General features: G+C 33.9%; 1 protein-coding gene across 2 annotated transcripts in view; it reads right to left on the bottom strand.

The window, feature by feature from the left end:
- The window catches only part of LOC126884659 (uncharacterized), a 217,534-nt gene that overhangs the window by 39,601 nt on the left and 151,907 nt on the right, over positions 1-26,026 (bottom strand). For both annotated transcript variants that reach the window (XM_050650727.1, XM_050650726.1), the window contains exon 2: positions 23,730-23,925. In XM_050650727.1, the coding sequence (XP_050506684.1) occupies positions 23,730-23,914 (185 nt within the window). In that variant the 5' untranslated portion in view covers positions 23,915-23,925. The remainder of the gene's footprint in view (positions 1-23,729; positions 23,926-26,026) is intronic.

Genomic DNA, 26,026 nt, shown 5'->3' on the forward strand with positions numbered 1-26,026 from the left:
TCTACTTGGTCTGGAGTAAACTGGTGTCTGATCGGCCTATGGAGGAGCGGTACGGCAAGAGATACATCGCCGGAAACATGTCATAATATGAAAGAAGACACACTTTTAAAGAGGAAGGACAGGTAATGATGTTACGCCTGTTGAAAATAATTACTTACAGTTTTAGAGAAACCTCGGCAAAATACTGTTCCTCCGTCTAAGTACCTAGTTTGGACATCGCGATATAAACAAATTAACAAAGTCACGTCAAAATCATCCAAACTGATTTGCGATATCTAATGAAAGGTCGTACGAAGCTGCTTTTGTTGTATATAGCATGATAACACGACGATACTTAGTGATAAGCAGACATAAAATTTCAATAGTAGGTAAATAACGCGCTATAAGTAGTCATATCTGTCGCATGTGCCACGTGCCGTTATTTATTGTCTTTCGTTTTTGAAATACATATCTATATTTATAGGCCAGGAACCGAAGCTTTTCACCTCGCAATTTTTACAGAATGGATAGATTTGCTTGAAAATTTGAAAATAAGTAGTAGACAGACCAAGGATCAAAATCTATATGATGCGGAAAGGCGCTTCTACAATGGGGTGGTTGTCACCCCATCTCTGGGGTGGAAAGTTTTTATTATATTTTGACCACAAAAGATGATAAAAACATTCATTCTAAGCAAAAAATGTAATATACATTTTTTTGATAAAATTAACAGTTTTCGATTTATTTGCCATCGAAAATGTTGGTTTTATATCGAAAAAATCAATGTTTTGATAGGTATACTCATTTACGATTCACTCAATTTTTGCCGTAGAAAAATGTTTTTCAAACCAAGTTCTTGAGAATTGAATAACCTACAATTTTATATTGAAACATTTTTTCGTATCTCTGATGCTAATCTTTATAAACTGAAGAAAATGGCATTTTTTACCAAACTACAAAAATTCGTTATTCGCTTTTAACTCCTGTTTTTTAAAACTAATCATTCTAAGCCAGTCGAACATCTAGAATCTATTAATAATACATAAATAAATAAGAATGAATAAGGCCAATGACTAAAAACACCGCTAACTTACATTATTATGCTTCCAATTGGATTTCTCCTTTTTTTTTTCAAAAAAATATATTGATTTTTTAACCCTAACATTTTTAATTTTGATCCTAGAAGTTTGGTAAAAAGAATTTTGTAGGTTTTTATAAGGTCTATAAGGCTATTAATATTAATTCTTGTTAAAATCCTCAGTCGCAAAAAGAGGTGACTTTGAAAGGGTTAAATTGTCGATAGCTGACTCAATTTTTGTCGCAGAAAAAATTTTTGCAAACCAGGTTTTTGGAAAATAAATCGGCTACAATTTCATATTTGAACATTTTTTCGTATCTCTGATGCTAATCTTGCTATTCTGAAGAAAAGCCAATTTTTTCCAAACTACCAAAATTCTTTATTTGCTTTTAACTCCATTTCTTTTTAAAACTATTCATTCAAGCCGGTCAAACTTCTAGAACCTATTAATAATACATAAATAAAAAAAGACCAAATAATGTCAATGACTAATTTTAATTAGGGTGGTGATTAGGGGGTTGCTTCCAATCGCTTTTTTGCTGAAAAAAATTGGGACTGACATTCGTTTCATTAAAAGTTACTTAATTTTTGAGCTAGAGACTTTTTTATTTCTAAAGATAGATATTTTTAATACCTACTTTAAATTAGTTTGAACAAGTTGTCCTCGAAAAATGCATAGTTTTCTCGTCTGTTGACTTTGAAACTACAATATTTAGCATTTGACGAAGAGCCAACATACCTATATTAAAGTAAAGCGCGATTACTATTGGTCTTAAAGAAAATCTAAAAACACGTTTTCGTTTATTTTTTCAAAAAGTACATTTTTGCTAACTAAAGTTGTTTTCATAAAACGAAAACTTTTGGAGTTATTAGCAGAAAACTTATTAAAATCATTGATTTTTTCGATATAAAACCAACACTTTCGATAACGAATAAATCGAAAACTATCAATTTTATTAAAAAAATATGGCATTCCAAACAATGGCCTGAAGACTGGATAAGATCTACAATAACGACAATCCATAAAAAGGCAGCTTCTATAAATGCGACAATTATAGAACTATTTCTCTTATATCACATGCCAGTAAAATATTGCTACATATAATCAATGAGAGACTAAAAACATTCCTTCAAAGAGAAATTCCACAAGAGCAAATTGGATTTACCAAAGGTAGAGGTACTCGAGAACATCTGTTGAATATAAGACAGATAATCGAAAAATCTAGGGAATTCAATATTCCACTGTACCTACTTATGCTTTATACTTTATAGATTATCGTAAGGCGTTCGACAGGGTGAAGTGGAGACACTTCTTATGGCGAATACTAAAAGAAGTAGGCATACCACAACACCATATATGGTCGTAAAATAAATAACCTACGTTTCGCAGATGACAAAGCCATTCTTGCAAATAGTCAAGCAGAGCTGATTTATCTTATAGGACTAGTTGAAAACGAAAGTCAAATATTTGGTGTGCAATTAAACATATCAAAGACAAAGTTCATGATAATGGATAGACTACGTAACAATCATCCACACATAATCACAATGGATGGGTTTGAGGTTGTGAGCTCATACTTATATCTGGGATCATTAATCACAAACACAGGTCACTACAGGGAGAAATAAAACGTAGATGTGATCTAGCAAAAGTTGCCACAGCAAAAATGACCACAATATGGAAGGACTGTCAAATTTCAAGAGCGTTAAAGATGAAGTTAATCAACTGCTTAATATTCCCAATACCGCCCTACGGATGTGAATCTTGGACCCTGAGAAAATCGGAAAGAAGAAAGATAGACGCCACTGAAATATTTTGTTGGAGAGGAATGCTACGAATTCCTTGGACCGACCATAGGATAAATAATTCAATTTTAAGAGAGCTAAAAGTTAGCAGACGACTCTCCAGTAAAGTCCATCTCCAATAATTAAAATACTTTGGACATGTTATGAGAGCAAACACAGAAAACATGGAAAGACTCATTATACAAGGAAATGTGGAAGGCCGAAGATCACGAGGAAGATCCCCAACAAGATGGATCGATCAAATTACAGGAATATGCAAAAGGCCTATGCCTATGCATGAGTTAAAAGAAATGACCAGAGACAGAGATCTTTAGAGACGGACAATACACGACATTACTTCGACCACTACATTCCCTCTGGGGGTCAGAATTGAAGAGAAAGGTATATCTACTAAAATTAGCGGATTTGAATACAATTTTTGATATAGTTGCACCACCTATTTTTTGCATCAATAACAATTGAAGTAGTTTCTTGATTTCATCGAGTTTATTACATGAAGTAACTGAAACTCTCTCGAGACTACTTAAAATATTCTTTATAAATCTCCACAACAAAGAAACAGTCGTAAAGAGTCACTCTATAATCCGTCAGGTACACTCACTAGTATCCATTCGCATCCCACGGTGACTTCCTCCTTATGAGCATACGAGATCAAAGTGTAATTGTTAAAAGACATCTTTAATTATCATCCCAAACAAGCGTCATTAAAAAGTAGAAGGGTCTTATCATTAGCATCATTATAGGAAATTCTAAAGGAGAGTAATAGACTTAAAGACAATGTCTCATAAAACTGGGCTTTGATGTCGTGATCAAAGATAAGCTTGCCGGGGCGAGGGATGGAGGGATCGACTGGAATCTTTTGTTTGTTGCATCGCTTCGGTATATCACTTTTTCAATTACTTGACGATGATCTTGTCACATCTACGATGCGTAGACGGAAAGTGCTTCCGCCAGAATGCTACTTTTATATTGGGAATTTGTAATTAGCTACCTTAGAAAGGTTTAGCCTGGAGGTTAATTACCACTAAAATAATATTTTTCTATCTAAAAAATTGCTTATTTAATCAATAGAAAAGTCTTATAAAATAGTGCAGTCACTGAAGGTTGTCACCTCCGATTTCGTTGGGGGTGAAATTCTCAGGGGTGAACATTATTTTATTAAAAATAAGTCGAAGCCAAATTTTTTGTTATATAAAGTTATTAAAATAAATCAATACTTTTTGCGTTATTAAAGATAAAATATTTTAATTTTTCGTGCATAATAAAAAATGCATGTTTTACAGCAGTGTGAAATAAATAGCTCAAGAACTATAAGTTTATACAAAAAGTTATTCGTTATTCTTGCGGAAATTGAAGATAATAATAAAATCAAAATCGAAAAGTTCCTTACTTGAAAAACAATTTAATATTAACTCAAAGTGAGTTATAGGTACGTAATTGAATATAATATATTTTTTTCGGCGAAACTGAAATCTATGTATTCAAGCTTAGATAACGAGAAAATGATGCATTTTATAAAATATACTTAAGAGCGCAAGCGCACATATTTTACGCCTATCCCTACTTTTTTTTCTTTACACGGCAAATTACGTGTAGTAAAATTTTCACTAGTATGGATAATATGTACATAAACATTACTTGACAGTGACATTGTCACCATTAACTTAGATGCCTTTTGAATGTTTTTAGATAATAATAGCTTAAATTATCAATTCAGTTAATTAATATGATATTTTTTTTTACTAATTAATACTTAATCGAGAAAAGAGGAAAAGTGATAAAGTGATTTTTTTAATAATATATTGTTACTATGGAACGCTTGGATAAATTTTGCTTTTAAACATCTTTAACATCAAAATACATGGATCACAGACTATATCCTGGTGTATTATCTGATTGGCTCTTCCATAAATAATAAACAATAAATAACTTTTTATTAATTTCACATCAATTATTTATCAAAAATACACTATCGATATTATTTAATAAACAATTCAAAATATTCCTGAAGCCTTGTCAAATATCTAAAATTGTCACTGTCTTATAAGCACATTCTGTTCGACTGAGTGCGTGGTATGACAAAGATAGCGAATGTTCGATTTGAAAAATATTACCACGGACATGGTGTATATTTTTGTCGAATCCTGAAAAAACTAATAAACATTTTTAAAAGATTTAAACGCAGAATGAAAGATTACATTATTACCGAGGGCCGAAAGTTCCTTGGAATAAATAAAAATTTTCTTTTAGTTTTTCACCCCTGTAATTTATTAAAATAAACATTATAGAAGTTTTTAGGGACTTTCGGCCCTCGGTAATAATGTAATATTTCATTCTGTGTTTAAATTTTTCAAAAATACTTATTAGTTTTCTCAGGATTCGAAAAAAAAATTAATCCGATTTAAATAGCATTGGAGCGGAAAGTTTGCCCGATCCCCTTAATAAAGACTAGTTAAAGTACTTGGAAATATCGATCAAATGAGCTCCAGAACAAGTTAATAGGGCTTTTCTTTCACAGTCATTTGTTTCGAGCTTCTGTCATTTGTCGTATAATCTTTTCAAACTTTTTACGAAAAAGTGAAAAATAAAATATACGCCATTTCCACAAAAATTAAAATTTATAGTAAGTAATCCCTACAAGATGTTCTTTAATTTAGCATAAGAAATGACTTCAAAAATTTTGACTGGTTTGGAATGCATATTTAAAAAAAATATGATATAAAAAAATCAGAATACTAATTTTAAATTTTTGTAATTTTCATTTTCTTTTGCTAATAACTCCAAAAATACTCGATATAGATAAGTAAGAAATGGTATAGAATCAAATTTTAAATTTTTCTTTACCATATATTTTAGTTTATTTAGTATTTTTGTAGGATAAAAAAGAATCTAGATAGAAACCGAGATAGATTTAAAGTCTAAATTTTACTGCGAAAGCCATGTAACAGCAGCCTTTTATCATTTTATCTTAAACAAATAAGGGATTTAAGAGAATAAATTTAACATGATATAGTTTGTGACGTTTCGATGTCCACACCGGATATAGTTTTCAAAAAGGATTTATTATCGATGTTATTATAACCGAAAGTTTAACTGTTATGCTACAAATTTTAATGGATGAATGAGTTACAAAACAAAAAAATCATGTTATATTAACAATTATTGGTAAAATCACCCCGACCATTTTACGTAACGTGAATCTTTCGATATATTACTTTTAATATAAATAAACCGGGAGATATTAACAGAACTTCAACCACGATTTTCTAAGTCCTGCCCTGTGCAATACTGGAAGGTTAGAATAGGTACTTACAATTTATGGAAAAATCCACGGGTTTCCTGTGACATTTTCCTGGGAAAATTAGATTTTCCATGAGGAAAAAAATTGGGAGTTGTGATGAATTTCTGAGTCCTGCCATATCCATAGAATGACAGGATACTATCAATTTTATGAAGAAAATTTTTTGGGCAGGAGGGTTGCAAAAGGACTAAGAGTGTATATGGATATACGAACATGTAATGAAAATAATGAAATTTTCATAATTTTCTGAGTCCTGCCAACTTAATAAATTAAACATAATTATTAGAAAATGATCGAAAAAAATGTTGGCATGACGTCTCCTAATGTTTAACTGCACTTGTCCCTTGGAAAATTCTGTGGAAAATTTTCATCCTGGTTCCGTGATTTTCTGAGTCATAAAATAAATTGTATTATAATATAAATAATTTAAGTAGACATTATTCAAAATGGCAGGATGTTTAGTTACACCTTTTTTACTACACATAGTTAAAAATGTGTAAGAAAATTCGTGGAAAGTTACACGATTTTCTGAGTCATGCCATTTTGGACATATCTCAAGAATGTTAATATAAAGCTATTTACAAAGAGGCAGGATGGTTGTGTATATAAAAATAAAATTTTAAGTCAGTAAAATTATTGCAGGTTGTTATACAAACACATTCATATCACCACAATTTTCTGAGTCATGCCACGTCAAGTATGCTTAAAAAACACTAATCTAAAACCGTTTACAACGTGGCAGGATAACCGCAAAGATATTTAATACATAAAAATTAATTTTTATATCGTTAAAAGAATCGTACGGTATTAAATATTATTTTCCTAAGTAATGTCTCGGATTTTTACATACCTTTCAAATCTAATACCAAACTATAACCTATTTATTTTAAGCGATTAGATCATATTTGTATCTAAGTAAACGTAATAAAAGTAATAGGAAGAAAATCAATAATTTTAAAATTAATTGGTTATAGTAGGGATTGTACCTATTGTACACGGTGTCCAGAAACTCTTCTAACAATCGAAGCCCGGAGATTCCTCAGATAATTTTAAGAAAATTTAATTCGGACCAGTTTTTGTCTATCGAAATGGAAACGTTCTGGAGATAAAAAAAATCTAATTACAAGGCGCCATCTTCAAAGAGCTCTAGCTCCCTTAGGAAACATTTTTGGATTATGTGAATTGTGTTAAATTGTCTTAAAATTATCTTAGGAATCTTCAAATTATATACAGGGTGTTCCATTAAAAAAAACATAAGTTTGTGTCACCCTTTCAATACGGGTAGCCCTGTATATTAGAAAATATTTTTAAATTATGATCCTCTCCTTGCCCCACGTTTTATCTAAATAACTTTCTTTCGTATCTCTTACGACAAACGAGTAATTGGACTTTGTCACACTAATGTCCCACCCTGTATACGAAATTACTATAAAACCATCCTGCCTCTTTGTAAACAGACTTATATTAGGATTCTTGAAACATATGCAAAATGGCATGACTCAGAACATCGTGGAATTTTTCACGAATTTTCTTACAAATGTAGGACTCCTGCCGTCTTACAAGAACCGTTTAACCTTCCTGCCGAGTACCGAAAAAGTATTGATTGCATTTGAGTATTATAACGTTTTAAAGGCAGGACTCAGAAAATCACGGAATCAGGGTAAAAATGTTGCGCATAATTTTCCAAGGGACAAGTATACTTAAACAGTAGGAGACGTCATGCCAACATTTTATTTGATAATTTTGAAATAAATGTGTTTAATTTATTTAGTTGGCAAGACCCAGAAAATCATGAAAATTTCATTATTTTCCTTACATGTTTGTATACATATATACTCCGTTAGCCCTTTTGTAACCGTCCTTCCCAAAAAATTTTCTTCATAAAATCCATGGTATCCTGGCATTCTACAGATATGGCAGGACTCAGAAATTCATCGCAAAACAATATTTTTATTTTTTGGGAAAATCTAATTTTTACAGGAAAATGTCACAGGAAATTTGTGGATATTTCCACAAATTGTAAGTACCTCGTCTACCCTTCCACTATTGCAAAAGGCAGGACTTAGAAAATCGTGGCTGAACTTCTGTATAATATCTCCCGGTCTAAAAACTTGATTACTCGAGAGTAGATTTTCTCTCTTCCCTTATTGGTCTGACTTGAAACGTTTCTTTTCCGGTTGCGAAAGTTCGAACTCTGCCGTCGCGTCATCAGGAAATGAATCTTTTCATTACGCGGAATTATTGACACATCAGATATTTTGAGACGGATATTCTGAGCTCTGTATGTAACATAATGTACAAAAGTGTATGCCGTTCTATTGTAATGGGCATTTGAACGTTTTCTCGTTGTTGCTTTTCATATTCTCGTTTTGTAGATAAGTTAACGATGAACGATGATATTTTTTATAATAGGTATTTATACGATAATATACCTAATAGAAATAGTTAAGTTTTTTGAAGAGAAGCTTTAATAGTGACGTTGTATTAATTTTTATCTATAGTAAAATGAAAAATCGTCACGGAACGTGAAATAGATGGAAGAGTTACTCAACAAGTCCGTCATACAAATGTAAACATTTTGAGTTATAGGTACAGGGTGTACCGAAAAGATTGGTCATAAATTATACCACAGATTCTGGGGTCAAAAATAGGTTGATTGAACCTCACTTACCAATATACAAAACTGCATACAAAAAAAGTTACAGCCCTTTGAAGTTACAAAATGAAAATCATTTTTTTTTCATATATCGAAGATTCTTAGAGATTTTTCATTGACAATGGACATGTGGCATTCTTATGGCAGCAGCATCTTAAATAAAAATTAAAGTGAAATTTGTGTACCCCATAAAAATTTTGAGGGTTTTGTTCCCTTAAACCCCCCCAAACTTTTGTGTACGTTCCAATTTAATTATTAGTGTGGCACCATTAGTTAAACACACTATTTTTAAAACATTTTTTCCTCTTAGGACTTTTTCGATAAGCCAGTGTTTACGAGATATTTTGAATATTTATCGATCATCATCATTCTCTTTGCCTTATCCCTATGCGGGGTCGGCTTCCCTAATTGCATTTCTCCACACAATTCTATCTTGGGTCATATCAATGTTCCCCTTTACCAACATGTCCTGCCTTATCGTCTCCACCCAGGTCTTCTTTGGTCTTCCTCTACTACTCCTTCCAGGAATCTGCACTTCAGCTATTCTTCGTATTGGGTGATTAACGTCTCGACGTTGAACATGACCAAACCATCTTAACCTATGCTCTCTCATTTTGGCATCAATTGTTACCACACCTAGACTTCCCCTATTATACTCATTTCTAATTTTATCCTTCTTTGTCACTCCACTCATCCATCTAAGCATTCTCATTTCCGCCACATGCATTCGTTGTTCCTCTTTCTTTTTCACTGCCCAAAATTCAGTTCCGTGCATCATAGCCGATCTTATGGCTGTTTTATAGAATTTTCCCTTCAGCTTCATTGGAATTTTTCTGTCACACAACACACCACTCGCTTCTTTCCACTTCATCCATCCAGCCCTAATTCTACTGCATGCATCTCCATATATTTCTCCATTACTCTGTAATACCTAGGTACTTAAAACTATTACTTTTCACAATCATTTCACCATCCAAAGATACCATTTTATTTGTAGTAACTCCATCTTTAAATGAACATTTCAAATACTCTGTTTTTGTCCTACTAAGTTTTAAACCCTTTTCCTCCAGAGCTTGTCTCCACTGTTCCAGTTTTTGTTCTAAGTCTCTTTCACTATTTCCTATTAACACTACATCATCAGCATACATTAGGCACCATGGAATACTACCCTGTAGTTTCGCTGTTATCTGGTCCAAAACTAATGAGAATAAATAAGAACTAAGCACCGAGCCTTGGTGCAATCCTACTTTCACCTGAAATTTATCAGTCTCTCCCACACCTGTCCTAACACTAGTTGTTACTCCCTCATACATATCTCTCACAATCTTTACATATTCGCCAGGGCCTCCTTTCTTATTGAGTGCCCACCACAGAACCTCTCGAGGAACTCTATCATATGCTTTCTCAAGATCAATGAATACCTTATGAGCGTTGGTCTCTTTATTCCTGTATTTTTCCATCAGTTGCCTTACAATGAAAATTGCATCTGTTGTTGATCTGCCCTGCATAAAGCCAAATTGATTATCGGATATTTCGGTTTCTTCACGTATCCGTCTATCAATTACTCTCTCCCATATTTTCATGGAGTGGCTAAGTAGTTTTATAGCCCTGTAGTTTGTGCATTGTTGTATGTCTCCCTTGTTTTTGTAGACAGGTACTAATATACTGCTTCTCCATTCGTCTGGCATTTGTCCAACTTCCATAATTCTATTAAATAGACCTGCTAGCCAACTTGTTCCTGTCTCTCCCAATGCTCTCCATACTTCCCCAGGAATATCATCTGGTCCGACTGATTTTCCTTTCTTTATTTTTTGAAGCGCTTGAGCCACTTCCTCGTTTGTTATTCTGGTAACCATTGCTGTTACTGTCTCCGTTAACTCCACAGGCTGTCTGTCAAATTCTTCATTTAATAGACTGTCAAAATAATTTCTCCATCTCTTTTTGACATCCTTTCCGTGAATTAGTATTTTATTATTTTCATCTCGGATACATCTAATATCTAATCTGATTAAAATCTCTTGCATTCTTTGCTCTCTGTTTGGCTATTTTATATATCTTTGCTTCGCCTTCCCTGGTATCAAGTTGATCGTATAGGTTTGAATACGCTTCTGCTTTAGCTTTTGCTACTGCTACTTTCACTTCCTTTTTGGCGACCATATAGTTTTGAAGTTATCGAATCCACCACATATTTGTATATGGTCAAAGTACGATTATAGAGACCAGTTAATAATCTGAAAATGTATTTTTTGCACGATTGATCATTTTTGACTGTTTACCGTGACAGATTTTACGTCAATAGGTGACATTTACTAGCAACTCGACGGTAAGTAATCCAACTCGACGGTAAGTACTCCAACTCGACGGTAAGTAATTCACTTACCGTTGAGTTAAAAAATCTCTTAATTTTACTTTATTTTTTGAAAGAATAAAGAAAACTAACGAATTATTTATTAATATTGAAACTTATGGTACAATTTGTTAAATTATTTTGCAGAATTTCTAAATATGGAATTTTATCGTCTGGTTTATTAACGACTGTAAAAGTACGCTAGATGTTCGTTTTTGTATTGGGTACTTTGAAGCACGACAAATTAGATAAACATGTGATGTACATAAACTTAAAAAATACGTGCTACATAATTTAAAATCGCACCGGCGGCTCTAATCATCAAGAGATTTTAGGGTGTGAGTTCATACAACAATATTTAAGCTAAAGAAAAGAAATTATTAATTTTTTGGGCGCCATTAATAGATCAGAATGTATTGCTATTTATCTATATAAAAATTACAAAAATGTTACGAAAAAAATGGTATCCCTTTGACTACTCATGGTACTTACCCTTGTTGTCTGTGGTAGGCTGCATTTCCTAATACAATAAGGATACATAGATGGATTGTGCGAACAGAAAAAGACGAAATAAGTTTTAACATAGTTACCATTTATTTAGATAGAAAATAGTCATTAAACTGAGTTGATTAGAAAAATAAAAAAATAAGTCTTTCGCGTTGCATCTTAAAAGTTCAAAAAAAGGAAAAGGAACGAAACAGTTTATTGCAAAATACCTGGTGATAATCCGTTGTTGTTGAATTGCTGGAATCGGGTTAGCTCGCCAGAGTTGTGGATACGACGAAATCACTTTCACTTTTCACTTTCATTTTTAGAGTTAAAGTACTGTTACATAATTGTTATCATATTATACGAAAAATAAAAATTCCATAGTTCTTTTTGTTTTATGAAAAGAAAATAACTGCATTCATGATTATTAGTGATACTTCTCACTGACTTGATAATTAAACATATTTTATTTAGACCATAGTCTTTAAAAAAAATGGAACTGCGTTCCACGAAGATTGAATTAAGTGCGGTTTATATGAGACATATTAAACGGAAGTCTTATCCGCAAATGTTGAACTAAGTTCTGTTTGAACGAAACATATAACACGCCGTACTAAGAAAACTATTATTTTATCGTACCGGACACAACACAGAGAATATACCGGTATGGTATTTAAGACAACATATCGCACTTGCGATTTTCACGACAGAATCTTTAAGATTCCATTTTGCCTATTTAGGCACAGACAAGAAAAAAATGCAGGTCTTCACTGCATGACCGCTAGAACTTAATTCCTTCCTTCTTGTCCTAATCTCGGACAAGATTCCTCTCTGCTCTCTATATTCACCTCCCTTTTTCACAGCTCTTACCTAATTTGACCAATAATCATCATTCCGAAATTTTCGTACCAATCACATAGCTGGGAAATAATGTTTAGACCAGCCTTATTATGATCATACGTCTCTTTTTCGGCCAATCACCACGAGTGTCCTTTTTGTAACCGTTTAAGGGTTCCCACGAAAGTTACTGCGTCGTACTTTTGTGGAATTCTGAGATTTCTATCATTCAAACACTTAGCAATCTTTCCTATTCTTCTTTTTATGAGGCATATCCTGTGCAAAGTAAATACTTTTAGGAAAGTTGTCTTCGAGCCCTAAAGTCTCTTTGTGATTTTACTGCCTCAAATAACTAAAAGACCAGCTTAGGCGTCTAGAATTTCTTAAAATATTAATCCTTCCGCTTTCTTGTGGGTGGCCTAAGAGAAACGCGTTGGGAAGTACATTTCGTCTTACTTCTATCTATAACGCAGAGACGGACTTTTGCGATATTTAGATTGTGATTCTTCGAGCCTGTTTCACTGCCTCCCCCACGATTTCAACTTCGTGCTAACCAGTTTGAAATCGGAAACGGAAATAAAAAAAATGAAACAGCAAAAAAATGAAAACCTCATTTGTTAGTCACCATATCGTAATATCGTTCAGAGGCCTTAGGCTTTCTCTAACGATCAATACATGTCTTACAATCTAGACATGGACGCGTTAATCATAACACAAAAAATTCACAAGAATACAACGACGCAATTCGTCATCGTAGACACAAAAAAAAATAAAAACACAAAAATAGGGCAAGATATGTTAACGTTTTTTCGGATGCATAGGTTTCTTTCAACCTAGACTAACACCACGAATAACATAAGAATAATGATGTATTAGCATCATTAACGCCATAAAAAATTAACATGTTATCCTTGACTTGGATGCATAAAGTCTCTCATTCATGACTTATTCCAGAGATAACACAATATAATAACGCCATAGGCAGTTATTACTTACGGACAAAAAAACAAAAAAAAAGGAGTTACTGATAGTTCTAAGTTGGACCTTGTAATTCTATAAAGATAAGCCTGTAATTAGTTTATTGTGGAAAAATGGACACATTGCTTTTCAGAAACTTACCACTCTTTCAAGAACAGGGGGGATTAGGAAAATATTGATATTTTAACTTCGTTGTGGTAACCAGAACAAGCGATAACTGACGCGTATCATACGCCTATCATAGGAACATTTTCGGTGGGGTCAACTTAAGGTAGGGTCATAGTCGGTAGAGTCTATTATTTAAAGTTACACAACCAAACGGAAGTTTTAGGAAATGACATAGGAAGTCATCACCTAAGGTCTGTGGCTAAATTGCGATTATGAATGGCTTCTCATTCCGACGAGTCAACTGGCGGGAATCCGCTCACTTCATCCCTAGCCTTTCTCAGTGTCTGGCCATCCATACCGTAAAGGGGGTTAGACAACATATTTTAATAGAGGGGGCTGACATTCATAGGTCCTTGAAGTAAGAATAAACTTAGGCAAAACAAATAGGTTCTATTACGAACTATCACTAGTAACTGTACTAAGGACTTCTGATATCAATCTAGATACCAAAAAAAATAAGAAACGATTTTCAAAAAAAATATAAAAAACATTTTCCCTAAGCTTAAGCTGGATTGCATATAAGCGAAGGTAGTATATCCTAGAAGGATACCAAAAAAATAAAAAAATAAAAAAATAAAAAATCAACTTTTTATTATGTAAAAAAAGTTTTACTTCTATATCGGACTAACGCACGACATAAAAACATTTGAAGAAGGATTTTTACTGTGTCCTTTCAACAAAACAAAAAAAATTTATATTCTTATTAACTAGGTAAAACAGTTCAAAGAACTGGGGTGTGAGCCAAACTGAGTTGCTCTGGAGATCAACGTGCGGAATCCCCTACACTACTTCCAGAGGCTCGTCTCCTTCGCGACAACATAAAAAAAAAATATATCAAATAGATAAACATTGACCGCAGCGGGACAATTCCCTACTATTGGTCTACACCACACATCAAAAAAAAAGGTTGTCGAGACAGCTCTAAAAAATTTATGCGCGTCTCTCGTCCTGAAGGGAACGAGGCACTTGGGGACGGTTTTGCCGAAGCAAAGTTGTATTCAACGTACTACGTACTAGGGTATCAGTGCATTACTGACCCCACGCCAAAATTTGTTGGAAGAGAAACAAATCCCTTCCAGGAAAAACTTCGCAATTTGCGCGACTTTTCCTTTAACACGGACCACGGAGGAAATGGGGCGTCGCTAAAAAAAAATTACCGAAGTATTTAGATTATAATAGGCTTTCAGATCAAAAATTCATATGTCCAAAATCATTTATTTGAAATCACACTTTCCAAAAATTGAAGAATTTCGACTAATAAAAAAAATTTGGTGCACAAAACACAAAAAAAATTATTTCTCTCAAAAAAAACTTTAAGCACCTGTACTAAAAAATAGAAAAAATCAAAAATATCTAAAAAATTTATTTAAAGTTGGTTCATATCGCCCTGTAAATAACGGAATATACATTTCTATTCGTTATCGGACAGATCTGAAGCATCTGACGAAACATTGACGGATGAATAAGCTTTTAAATCTTTAATATGCCAATTTCCAGCATTGGAACCATCTGGATTCCTAAGAACGTAAACTAACGAGGATAGTTTTTTAATTATGGTACATAAAATATATTTGGGAGCCAATTTTGCCATGAAATGTTTCGGGGCGCTAGATAAAACCATATTTTTTCTCCAAACTTGATCGCCAACGTTAAACTGTACGTCGCGTTTACGCAAATTATATGTTTTTGCATTTCTCTGATATGCACGAGACAAATTTTTACGCACGGCCGTGAAAACTTCTTTTATTCCCGTTACTTCGGACGCATAATTATCGCGATCACCCGGTAGGATTTCTATATCAACAAAATCATGGGGTATTTGACCGTAATAATTTCCAGACAACGGTACGTGTCTAGCAAAATTTAAAAATGCCGGTGAATATTTGGTTACTTCATGTTTCGCTGTGTTTATGGCTTGCCGAATTTCATGTATGTGTTTGTCCCAATCGCGATGTTCGTCAATATAACTTCTGATTGCCGTACCAATAGTACGATTGCTCCTTTCAACAAAATTTACTTGGGGAGAATAAACTGCAGAGAACCAGATTTTTTGGACTGCATATCTCTCACAAAGATCTTTCATTATTTTACAATTTAAATTAGAGGCATTATCACACATGAGATGTTGTGGAACTCCAAATATGAGAAACACCTGTTCCTCTAAAAATTTACAGATATTTGAAGCAGTAGCCTTGCGAAGAGGATGTAACAAAGTGTACTTAGAAAACCAATCTGAGACCACCAGCAACCACGTAAAACCGTTTCTACTTCTGGTTAAAGGGCCTATTAAATCAACGGCGATAATTTGCCATGGGTATTCGGCTTTTTTCTCTTTACCCATTTTACCCATTTGCGCCATATTTGGTGCTTTTTGTGCTCCACACGTTTTGCAGGCACGGACATATCTAACAACATCTCTTCGCATTTTTGGCCAGTAATAATTTTCTTGGATTCGAGCAAGAGTTTTATAAACACCAGGATGGGCACAAGTTGCAGGATCATGACACGACTTAATAACATCCTCACGTTGAGGTTTGGGAACAAGGACTTTCCACTCGATTAAATTTGAATTAAAAGGAAGACAAGCCGGAATAAATTTGTATATGAGGTCGTTCTCTACTTTCCACTGTGGAAAACTTTCTGGGTTAGACAAAATCTTTGTACGCAAATCATCGTACCAGGGATCGATGCGATCAGTATCAACTTCAAGATAAGCAATTTGATCATTCTCATGAATCCTACTAAGTGCATCAGGCACCTTATGACATGCTCCTTTACGATAGACGATTCGGAAATCAAACTGTTTGAGACGCATAGCCCAACGAGCTAAACGGCCTGTGGGATTTTTTAAATTTCTAAGCCATAACAACGAATAATGGTCAGTGATGAGGGTAAATTCAACACCATCTACATAAGGACGAAATTTTTCAACAGCAAACAAAGCTGCAAGGGCCTCTTTCTCGGTGGTTCCATACGAACGTTCTGCTCTTGTCAAAGACCGACTAGCATAGGAAATCACCTTTTCTCCACCGTCTATTTCTTGAGTCAATACAGCTCCTAGACCGATGTTACTTGCGTCACACTGAATAGTGAAGGGACGAGAATAATCGGGTTGTACTAGAACTGGGGAAGATACTAAAGCTTCCTTTATGGCGATAAAAGCATTCTCAGCTTCTGATGTCCAGACTATAGGTTCTTTCTTTTTCTTTCCTTTCAAAAGATCATTGATAGGGGAAACAAGGGTAGAAAAATCTTTGACGAAGCGTCTATACCAAGAACAAAGACCAATAAAACGTTTAATCTCCGTTGTGTTAGTTGGACGGGGATAATTAACCATAGTGGAAATTTTGTCGGGGTCCGACCGAAGAGAGTTATCACCAACGATATAGCCTAAATACTTCAAAGTTGTTTTGAAAAATTCACATTTGTCTACATTTATCGTAAGGTTAGCATCCTTTAGTTTATCTCGAACTTGTCCTAACAAGGCAACGTGTTCCTCAGCAGTGGAAGAACAAACAATAATATCATCCAAGTAAGTAAAAATAAAAGGTTCGAATTCTGGTCCAAAAATCTGATCTACTAATCTTTGCTGGGTTTGAGCACTATTACAAAGACCAAAAGGCATCACAGTAAATTGAAAAGATCCACGGCCAACAACAGCAAAAGCAGTTTTTTCTCGCGAAGATGGATCAAGAGGGATCTGCCAAAAAGCTTTTTTCAAATCTATCGAACTTATATATTTAGCGTTACGCAATAATGACAAAATTCGGTCAATATTGGGGAGAGGATATGTGTCATGACGAGTAACTTCATTAAGATTCCTGCCATCAAAACAAAACCTAAACTCGCCTGTCTTTTTCTTTACAAGCAAGACTGGACTACACCAAGGACTGTTACTCGGTTCTATAACTTTAAGTTTGAGCATCTCATCTAATTCGCGATTTAAAATATCTGACATGTATGGCGACATAGGAAAAGGACGTTGTCGAAAAGGCTTTGCGTCACCCGTATCGATAGTCATTTTGATCATATCTGTTCTTCCTATACCATTCTTTTTGTCTACCTCCTGAAAACTATGGATGACAGCATCCGCTAGAGGTCTTAACTCGGCGGCAAGAGAATCAATCGAACACAAAGATTGTGGAAACGAAACATCGCCTTCAGGTTTTGAAGTTACTATCTCACAACAAGGATTTCTGACACTCCATTTATTTTGTTCGAAATTTATCGCTAAAGAAAATTTTGAAATGAAGTTACTTCCTAAAATAAAATTTATTGGTAGCGATGGCACTACAAGACAACTAATCACATGACAAATTCCATTCGCCACAAACGGCAAATCTACAATACCAGAAACCTTTTTACTCGATCCGTCGGCTAAAGACACATTCTGACTACACGGTAAATCGATCTCAATGTTGTTTCTCTCAAGAAAATCCAATCCCTTTGATCCGACTACAGTAGTGGAACACCCGGTATCTAATAAAAGCGTAAAGGGTTGCGAAAGAATTTGAACCTCCAAGTAAGGTCTGTTATCGAATGGCTTTGAAGCAATGACCGGAGATAATTTTGACGAATGTTTATAAAAATTTTTTACTGTACCTAGCCATTTGTACCAATCAGAGACATTAAAATTTTCTGGAAACTTATTATTGGCCGCAAAACATGAATGTTCGGGGTTTGAAATTTTATTGTGAACACTCTTACCGAACTTAAGGGTGTTGGTTATTCGTTTTTTGAAGGTTTGACACAGTTTGGGCATGTCCTTACCGTAACATTATCTGCGCCACATCGGAAACAAAAATATCTATCAAAACGCTGTTTACAGTCGTTGAAATTGTGCCCGCGTCTTCGGCCATTAAAACAAACGATCATCTTCGATTTATTCGAAGTACTTTTACTAGGGTTTTTTGCCTCAGAATTTCGCGGAGCCGAGCGGTCGTCATTATTTTTAAAATTTGTTTTTCCGTTAGGAACATTGGCTTTTCTGGAGGGACCGGGGAACTCATGATTAACATAAGCGACGGACGTTTCCTTCTTGACACTAGGCACGACCACATTATTCTCTAGTTTACGAATAACAGCAGACAACTCCTCAACAGTATTGGTATCGACTAATGCAATCAACGGAATATATTCAGGGATAATATTTTGCCTCAAGTGTTTCACGATAGTTTTCTCTAAAGGCTGCACCGTCAGCCGTTTTACCAAAGACATAACCTGTGCCTGAAATAAAGCGAACGACTCATTTTTCTTCTGCTTCCTGGATTTGATCTGGTTCCATAAATCCTCGTCGTAGTCTTGGGGAAGAAACGTAGCCTTCAAAAGACCAATCAATTCGTTCCATGAAGAAACGGTACTACGAACACTCCTGAACCACACAGCAGCGCTACCTGTAAATAACTCGACAGCTGATCTGAAAAGAACCTCTTGTCCTACATTACGGGATTCAGCCAGGTCTCTAACTTTTTCTATGAAAGGGAAAACTCCTTTAGAATCTCCACTAAACTTAATGTTCCAATCAGCTAAATTAGTTGGATGCGACACCTGAACGACGGGAGCTGGAATATTAACGACCGGCTGTGAAGGAATTATATTCGAAGAAACTGATGGCCCAACAGGAACGACTTTGTCATCTAATTGCCCTTCTAAAAGTAAACAATCTGCAGAAGCCTCTGCCTTATACTCTTCTTCTTCCTCAAATTCTACGGGTAACCTAGCTATTCTAAAAGATAAATGCGTAAGATGAGCCTTTGCCCTACGATAGACCGAATCTCTAACGTCTCCTTCGAAATCTCCAATTAAACTACGGATGTCAACAGCAGTTTCGTCTATCTGCTTCTTCTCATCGTTGAATATTAACCTATTTTCCTCTAAATCAATAACGGCCTTTTTACTAAGTAATTTACGAAGCATTGTTTTTTTGTCACTAAGATTTTTCTTAGTCTTAACCCCTCGTATCAACAATTCATAATCAATTTCGTCATTTTTTAAATATTGAACCACGGAGGATTCCATTTTGAATTATATTCTCTCAAAAATTATGCAAAAAAATTCAACAAAACTATTTAAACTCAAAATTTACTGTAAACTTGGAATTGAAAACTAGCAGTTATTATTTTATTTACCTTTGGAATTTTCTCTTTTCGTATTTACATTACTATCTTATTTCTTATCTGCGCATCCATCGAAATTTTATAAACAGTATAAAATCTCTATTCAGACACCTTTAGACAACAAGGAGCCACATTTTAAATTAGTGCTGGGAAAAATACCATTTACGTGTAAAACAAAAAAAGGAATGCAATGACGTTGTTTTTAAGTACTCGTTAACACGGAGCAAAAAGAAACAAAAAAATGACAGAAACCTCTAGGTGCGGTCGCCGTTTTATGAATAAAACTTAGGTTGCGTTAAAAATAAAAAAGCCTTTTTGTGATATTACTAATTAAGAGTTAGATGAAAAACTTAGCGTTATTTTATGAATCAATAATGAGCAGAACAACGTGGACAAAATAAGAAAACAAACTAATAAGAATTAGACAAGAGATAGCCCCACGTTCTAGGGTGCCATTTTATGAAGCACGACAAATTAGATAAACATGTGATGTACATAAACTTAAAAAATACGTGCTACATAATTTAAAATCGCACCGGCGGCTCTAATCATCAAGAGATTTTAGGGTGTGAGTTCATACAACAATATTTAAGCTAAAGAAAAGAAATTATTAATTTTTTGGGCGCCATTAATAGATCAGAATCTATTGCTATTTATCTATATAAAAATTACAAAAATGTTACGAAAAAAATGGTATCCCTTTGACTACTAATGGTACTTACCCTTGTTGTCTGTGGTAGGCTGCATTTCCTAATACAATAAGGATACATAGATGGATTGTGCGAACAGAAAAAGACGAAATAAGTTTTAACATAGTTACCATTTATTTAGATAGAAAATAGTCATTAAACTGAGTTGATTAGAAAAATAAAAAAATAAGTCTTTCGCGTTGCATCTTAAAAGTTCAAAAAAAGGAAAAGGAACGAAACAGTTTATTGCAAAATACCTGGTGATAATCCGTTGTTGTTGAATTGCTGGAATCGGGTTAGCTCGCCAGAGTTGTGGATACGACGAAATCACTTTCACTTTTCACTTTCATTTTTAGAGTTAAAGTACTGTTACATAATTGTTATCATATTATACGAAAAATAAAAATTCCATAGTTCTTTTTGTTTTATGAAAAGAAAATAACTGCATTCATGATTATTAGTGATACTTCTCACTGACTTGATAATTAAACATATTTTATTTAGACCATAGTCTTTAAAAAAAATGGAACTGCGTTCCACGAAGATTGAATTAAGTGCGGTTTATATGAGACATATTAAACGGAAGTCTTATCCGCAAATGTTGAACTAAGTTCTGTTTGAACGAAACATATAACACGCCGTACTAAGAAAACTATTATTTAATCGTACCGGACACAACACAGAGAATATACCGGTATGGTATTTAAGACAACATATCGCACTTGCGATTTTCACGACAGAATCTTTAAGATTCCATTTTGCCTATTTAGGCACAGACAAGAAAAAAATGCAGGTCTTCACTGCATGACCGCTAGAACTTAATTCCTTCCTTCTTGTCCTAATCTCGGACAAGATTCCTCTCTGCTCTCTATATTCACCTCCCTTTTTCACAGCTCTTACCTAATTTGACCAATAATCATCATTCCGAAATTTTCGTACCAATCACATAGCTGGGAAATAATGTTTAGACCAGCCTTATTATGATCATACGTCTCTTTTTCGGCCAATCACCACGAGTGTCCTTTTTGTAACCGTTTAAGGGTTCCCACGAAAGTTACTGCGTCGTACTTTTGTGGAATTCTGAGATTTCTATCATTCAAACACTTAGCAATCTTTCCTATTCTTCTTTTTATGAGGCATATCCTGTGCAAAGTAAATACTTTTAGGAAAGTTGTCTTCGAGCCCTAAAGTCTCTTTGTGATTTTACTGCCTCAAATAACTAAATGACCAGCTTAGGCGTCTAGAATTTCTTAAAATATTAATCCTTCCGCTTTCTTGTGGGTGGCCTAAGAGAAACGCGTTGGGAAGTACATTTCGTCTTACTTCTATCTATAACGCAGAGACGGACTTTTGCGATATTTAGATTGTGATTCTTCGAGCCTGTTTCAACTTTTACAATCATTAAACCATCGGTTTGTTGGATGTCATTCATAGTAATATTATATAATTCTTCTCTTCTACAGGCACCAGATATTCCCAATATCATTGCGACCTACAAATTATGAAAAAATCTTCATTAGAGTATTTCTTTTACCTAAACTAGCTTATATTACCTTGTGAACTAGAAATTCTTCATCCGGTGCTTCCAGCAGAAATTTTTCAAATTGCTCCCGTGTAAAAATGCTCGCTTTCTTAGGCCTATAGCCAACATTTTTTCTCTTCAAATACGCGATCAAAGTTGAAAACTTGGAAATATCAATGCCATCATAAAGAAAAACGGTGGATTTAATCATTGAATATTCTGCCCAGAGGCTTCCAGGAGCTTTCAACTACATATGTCTTTGAACGAAATATGCCAATAGAGTCTTTTCTTCGATTCTTAAATTCTTGCCTTCGCACCATTTTTTAAAACTTTGGTAGATATTTTGATAACGGAATTTGGATTTTTCGGGAATAATTGCGGAACACCCTTCTTCCCAAGCCCGTTCAATTTCTTCAAATTCACTTTCGCTCATATTTTAATTTATAATAATCAAAATTGTACTTAAAATTGTTGACAACTAAATAAAAACTCAATTCTCCATTGTTGTTATGCACCCTAGTTACTACCTAACAACCAAAGTATCTATCTTGATAAAATGAATGAAACTAGTCAATATGACAAAATGTTTAATTTTATAATTTATAATGGTATCAATCGTGCAAAAAACATTATAAGCATGTCGAACGTTAAGGGTAACCGATCTCAGGCAATAATTGGAGTCGTCGCTCCGCTCCTCCTCCAAACAATTGTCTTCGATCGGTATAAAACCCTTACCGTTCTCCATACTTAATATACTATATAATTTACATTTTTAGGAATATTTTGAAATAGAAGCCACATCTCGATAAAAGGTGACTTATCAAAAAAATACTAAGCAAAAAAGTTTAAAAAACACTGTGTTTAACAATCAACGGTTTAACTAATGGTACCATAATAATAGTTTAATTGGAACATACACAAACATTCGGGGGGTTTAAAGGAACAAAACTCCCATAAAATTTTTATGTAAATAATATTAAAAAAGAAGCCGCATCTCGATAAAAACTCGCTTATCGAAAAAATACTAAGAGGCAAAAAAGTTTTAAAAACGTTGTGTTTAACTAATGATACCACAATAATGAAATAATTGAAACGTATACAAAAGTTTGGGGGAGTTTAAGGGATCAAAACCCCCATAAAATTTGTATGGGGTGGAGAAATCTCACTATAATTTTGTTTTAAGATGATATTGCCATAAGAATGATACATGTCCATTTTCAATAAAAAATCTTTAATAGTTTTCGATATACATATTAAAAAAAAATCGATTTTCATTTTGTAACTTCAAAGGGCTGTAACTTTTTTTATGAGCATATTTGTACTAAGGTGAGTTAGGTTCAATCGAACTATTTTTGACTCCAGAATGTGTGGTATAATTTTATGACCAATCTTTTCGGGAGACCATGTATAACTAAGTTTAAAGTAGAATAAGGAGACTCAGAATATCGTGGCTGTGCAACCTGAGAGAATGGTACGGATGTACATCAAATAAACTTTTCAGAGCAGCCGTCTCTAAAATCCGAGTAGCTATGATGACCTCCCTCGCGGAGATGGCACTTAAAGAAGAAGAAGAAGATGTCTAAAGTCAGCTAAAAACCAAGACTCCAGAAATCGTTGTCTTGTTTTAGTATTAAATTAAAATACAAACCGTTGAAGTTAAAATAAAAACAAAGTAAGATGATTAGGATGGATTCTGTAAAAATGAGCTTAGGATGTGTGAGTAAAAAAATCGAAGCAAAAATAGGAATTTCATGAAAATATACCTTGCCATTAGGATCACTCGATGAGCTAGTATTCTTTCTTCTTCCCTTCCAAGCACAAATGCAATATCTGCGGAATCAGTGTCTTCTGACAATCTTTGAAGATCATCGAGCAGTCGCGGTACTCCAGCGAGGGCTTTGTCTGCTGGAAGACCTGTTGTTCCTAAGCCTCCTATTCTTGAGCCCATGTTTCTTCTGTCTGTAAAAATGGTAATGTTAATCTTAATTGTACAACATACCATAACAACAAAAGAATTAACAGAACAACAACACAATCGTAAAATAAAAATATAACGAAGAATAATTATTTATTATTTACGTACTGAGTTGACAAAACTCCAAAGAAACTTTAGAAACTACTAAGAAGTCATTCTCTTCTTAAAAAATATAGAAAAATGCAGCTAGCCATCAACCAGCCGTCCACCACGACAAGCTTGGTATCGAAATTAATAGACTGCGTTCCAGATATCGTCCATTATCAAAGACGACCTCCTTACATCACAAACATTTCACCTTCACCAACGTCTGGAGAAGACAATGGAAGAGCGACTCACCATAGGAAGTACACCATATGACCTGTATCGATGAGAAACTGTTAGGGTTTGAACTGCTCCGTAATACGCGGACTACACAGAACAGAAAAAGATTAAGCAGCGGAAAATGTGCCGACAACAACTTACATAGAAGGAGAAAAGCCTTTATTCCTGAATGTGACTGTGGTGCGCAACGACAGACTATCTATCAAAACATCACATTTTTGAAGAATGTCCCCGAATTCGGTTCCGTGGAGTTTTTGATAATTTCCTGAATGCGACCGAAAATGTTTTCGTTTATATTTGAATCAGTGAGTGAAAGAACAATATAAACGCCAAAAACGACATTTTGAACTGAGATAGCCAAAATACGTTTAATAGGTTAATGCATCACTGGGCAAAAGAACAGTATAAACACAACTCTCTGCGATTCAATATCGACAGGGCAATTTGGTAGATGAGTGAAAGAACCGTATACGTGCAATGCTTATACTGTTCTTTTGCTGCTTATACTGTTCTTTCACTCAATGACATTACGTCGTCGCGCGCCACTTGTAATCAGGATTCATTTAGTGAGTGATAGTAAAGGGTTAACAATCTTGCATTCCAGGCATTGTTAGTAAAAATAATATTTCTAAACAAAACCAATAAATGTAGTTTCAGAATTGTGTTTTTTTGTAATTGAGTGAAAGAACAGTACATGTACACGATACATTTTTACAAATATCTTTTTTCTGGAGTTTGTTTTAATAAATTTTATTTGGTAATTTAATAAGTAAGCACAAAAGCTACAACTTTAGAATGTATGAAAATATCAAAAAACCACTAGATTTTTGTTTAAATGGTTTTTTTTAAATTTTCTTCAAATGACAGTTTTGGAGATGTACTATTCTTTCACTCACCGATTCATTTATACATTAAATGTTCGTTTGTAATACTCCATTTAACGTGTTCTTTTGTTTTTAATTATGTATTTTTTGTATGCCATACGCTAAATAAATAAATAAATGGAAATAACAGATAGAGCAAGACTAATCTGTAAAAAAACGTGTATTTTTGGATGTGACCTTCTGTATTAATAATTGACTTATGCTCCTTCTCAGATATGCCCGGAACATTAATAAAAAAATTAAAATATTTAAAAATTTCGAAAAACATCTATTTGTTTCTGCTTTCTTTGCTTATAACTTTAAAACGATTCGTTTTGGAACAAAGTCGTAAAGAAATAAAATAAAGATAATTAAATTTTGTATGATATACGACTGGTCAAAAATGTCTTGTATTACCTTTTCTGCAATATAGCAATAAATACAAAATAAGGGGACAAAATACGCCTGTTGTTATTCAATGTTTCTTAACCACTTGTGGCACTTAGAAAATTAGTAATTCGCTTAGAAAATTCTTATAACTAACTTAAATGGTCTACCAAATTTTGGTACCTAATCGATTTTGCATAATAAATTTGCAATGTAAATGTTTTTAAAAAAGTTCAAATTTTTTAAAATCTTTCTGAACAAAAAGTAGACCATTTAGAAGTTGGCTAATTTTTTTTCATATTTATAAAGAGGTGCTCTACCTATCTAATACACTTTACAGAATTAAAATCGGATTATTTAAGGGGCCTCAGCAATGTTTTAAAATGATAAACAATTTTTTGGCTTATAAACAAATAGCTTTGTTTAATAATAAAAAAAATTAATTTTTAGCAATGCAAATAATTAAAACCGGTATAATTAAACTTTCAAATGCTGTCAGCAGAATTGCTAT

Source organism: Diabrotica virgifera, chromosome 5, assembly GCF_917563875.1.
Source record: "Diabrotica virgifera virgifera chromosome 5, PGI_DIABVI_V3a".
In the NCBI taxonomy this organism is placed as follows: domain Eukaryota; kingdom Metazoa; phylum Arthropoda; class Insecta; order Coleoptera; family Chrysomelidae; genus Diabrotica; species Diabrotica virgifera.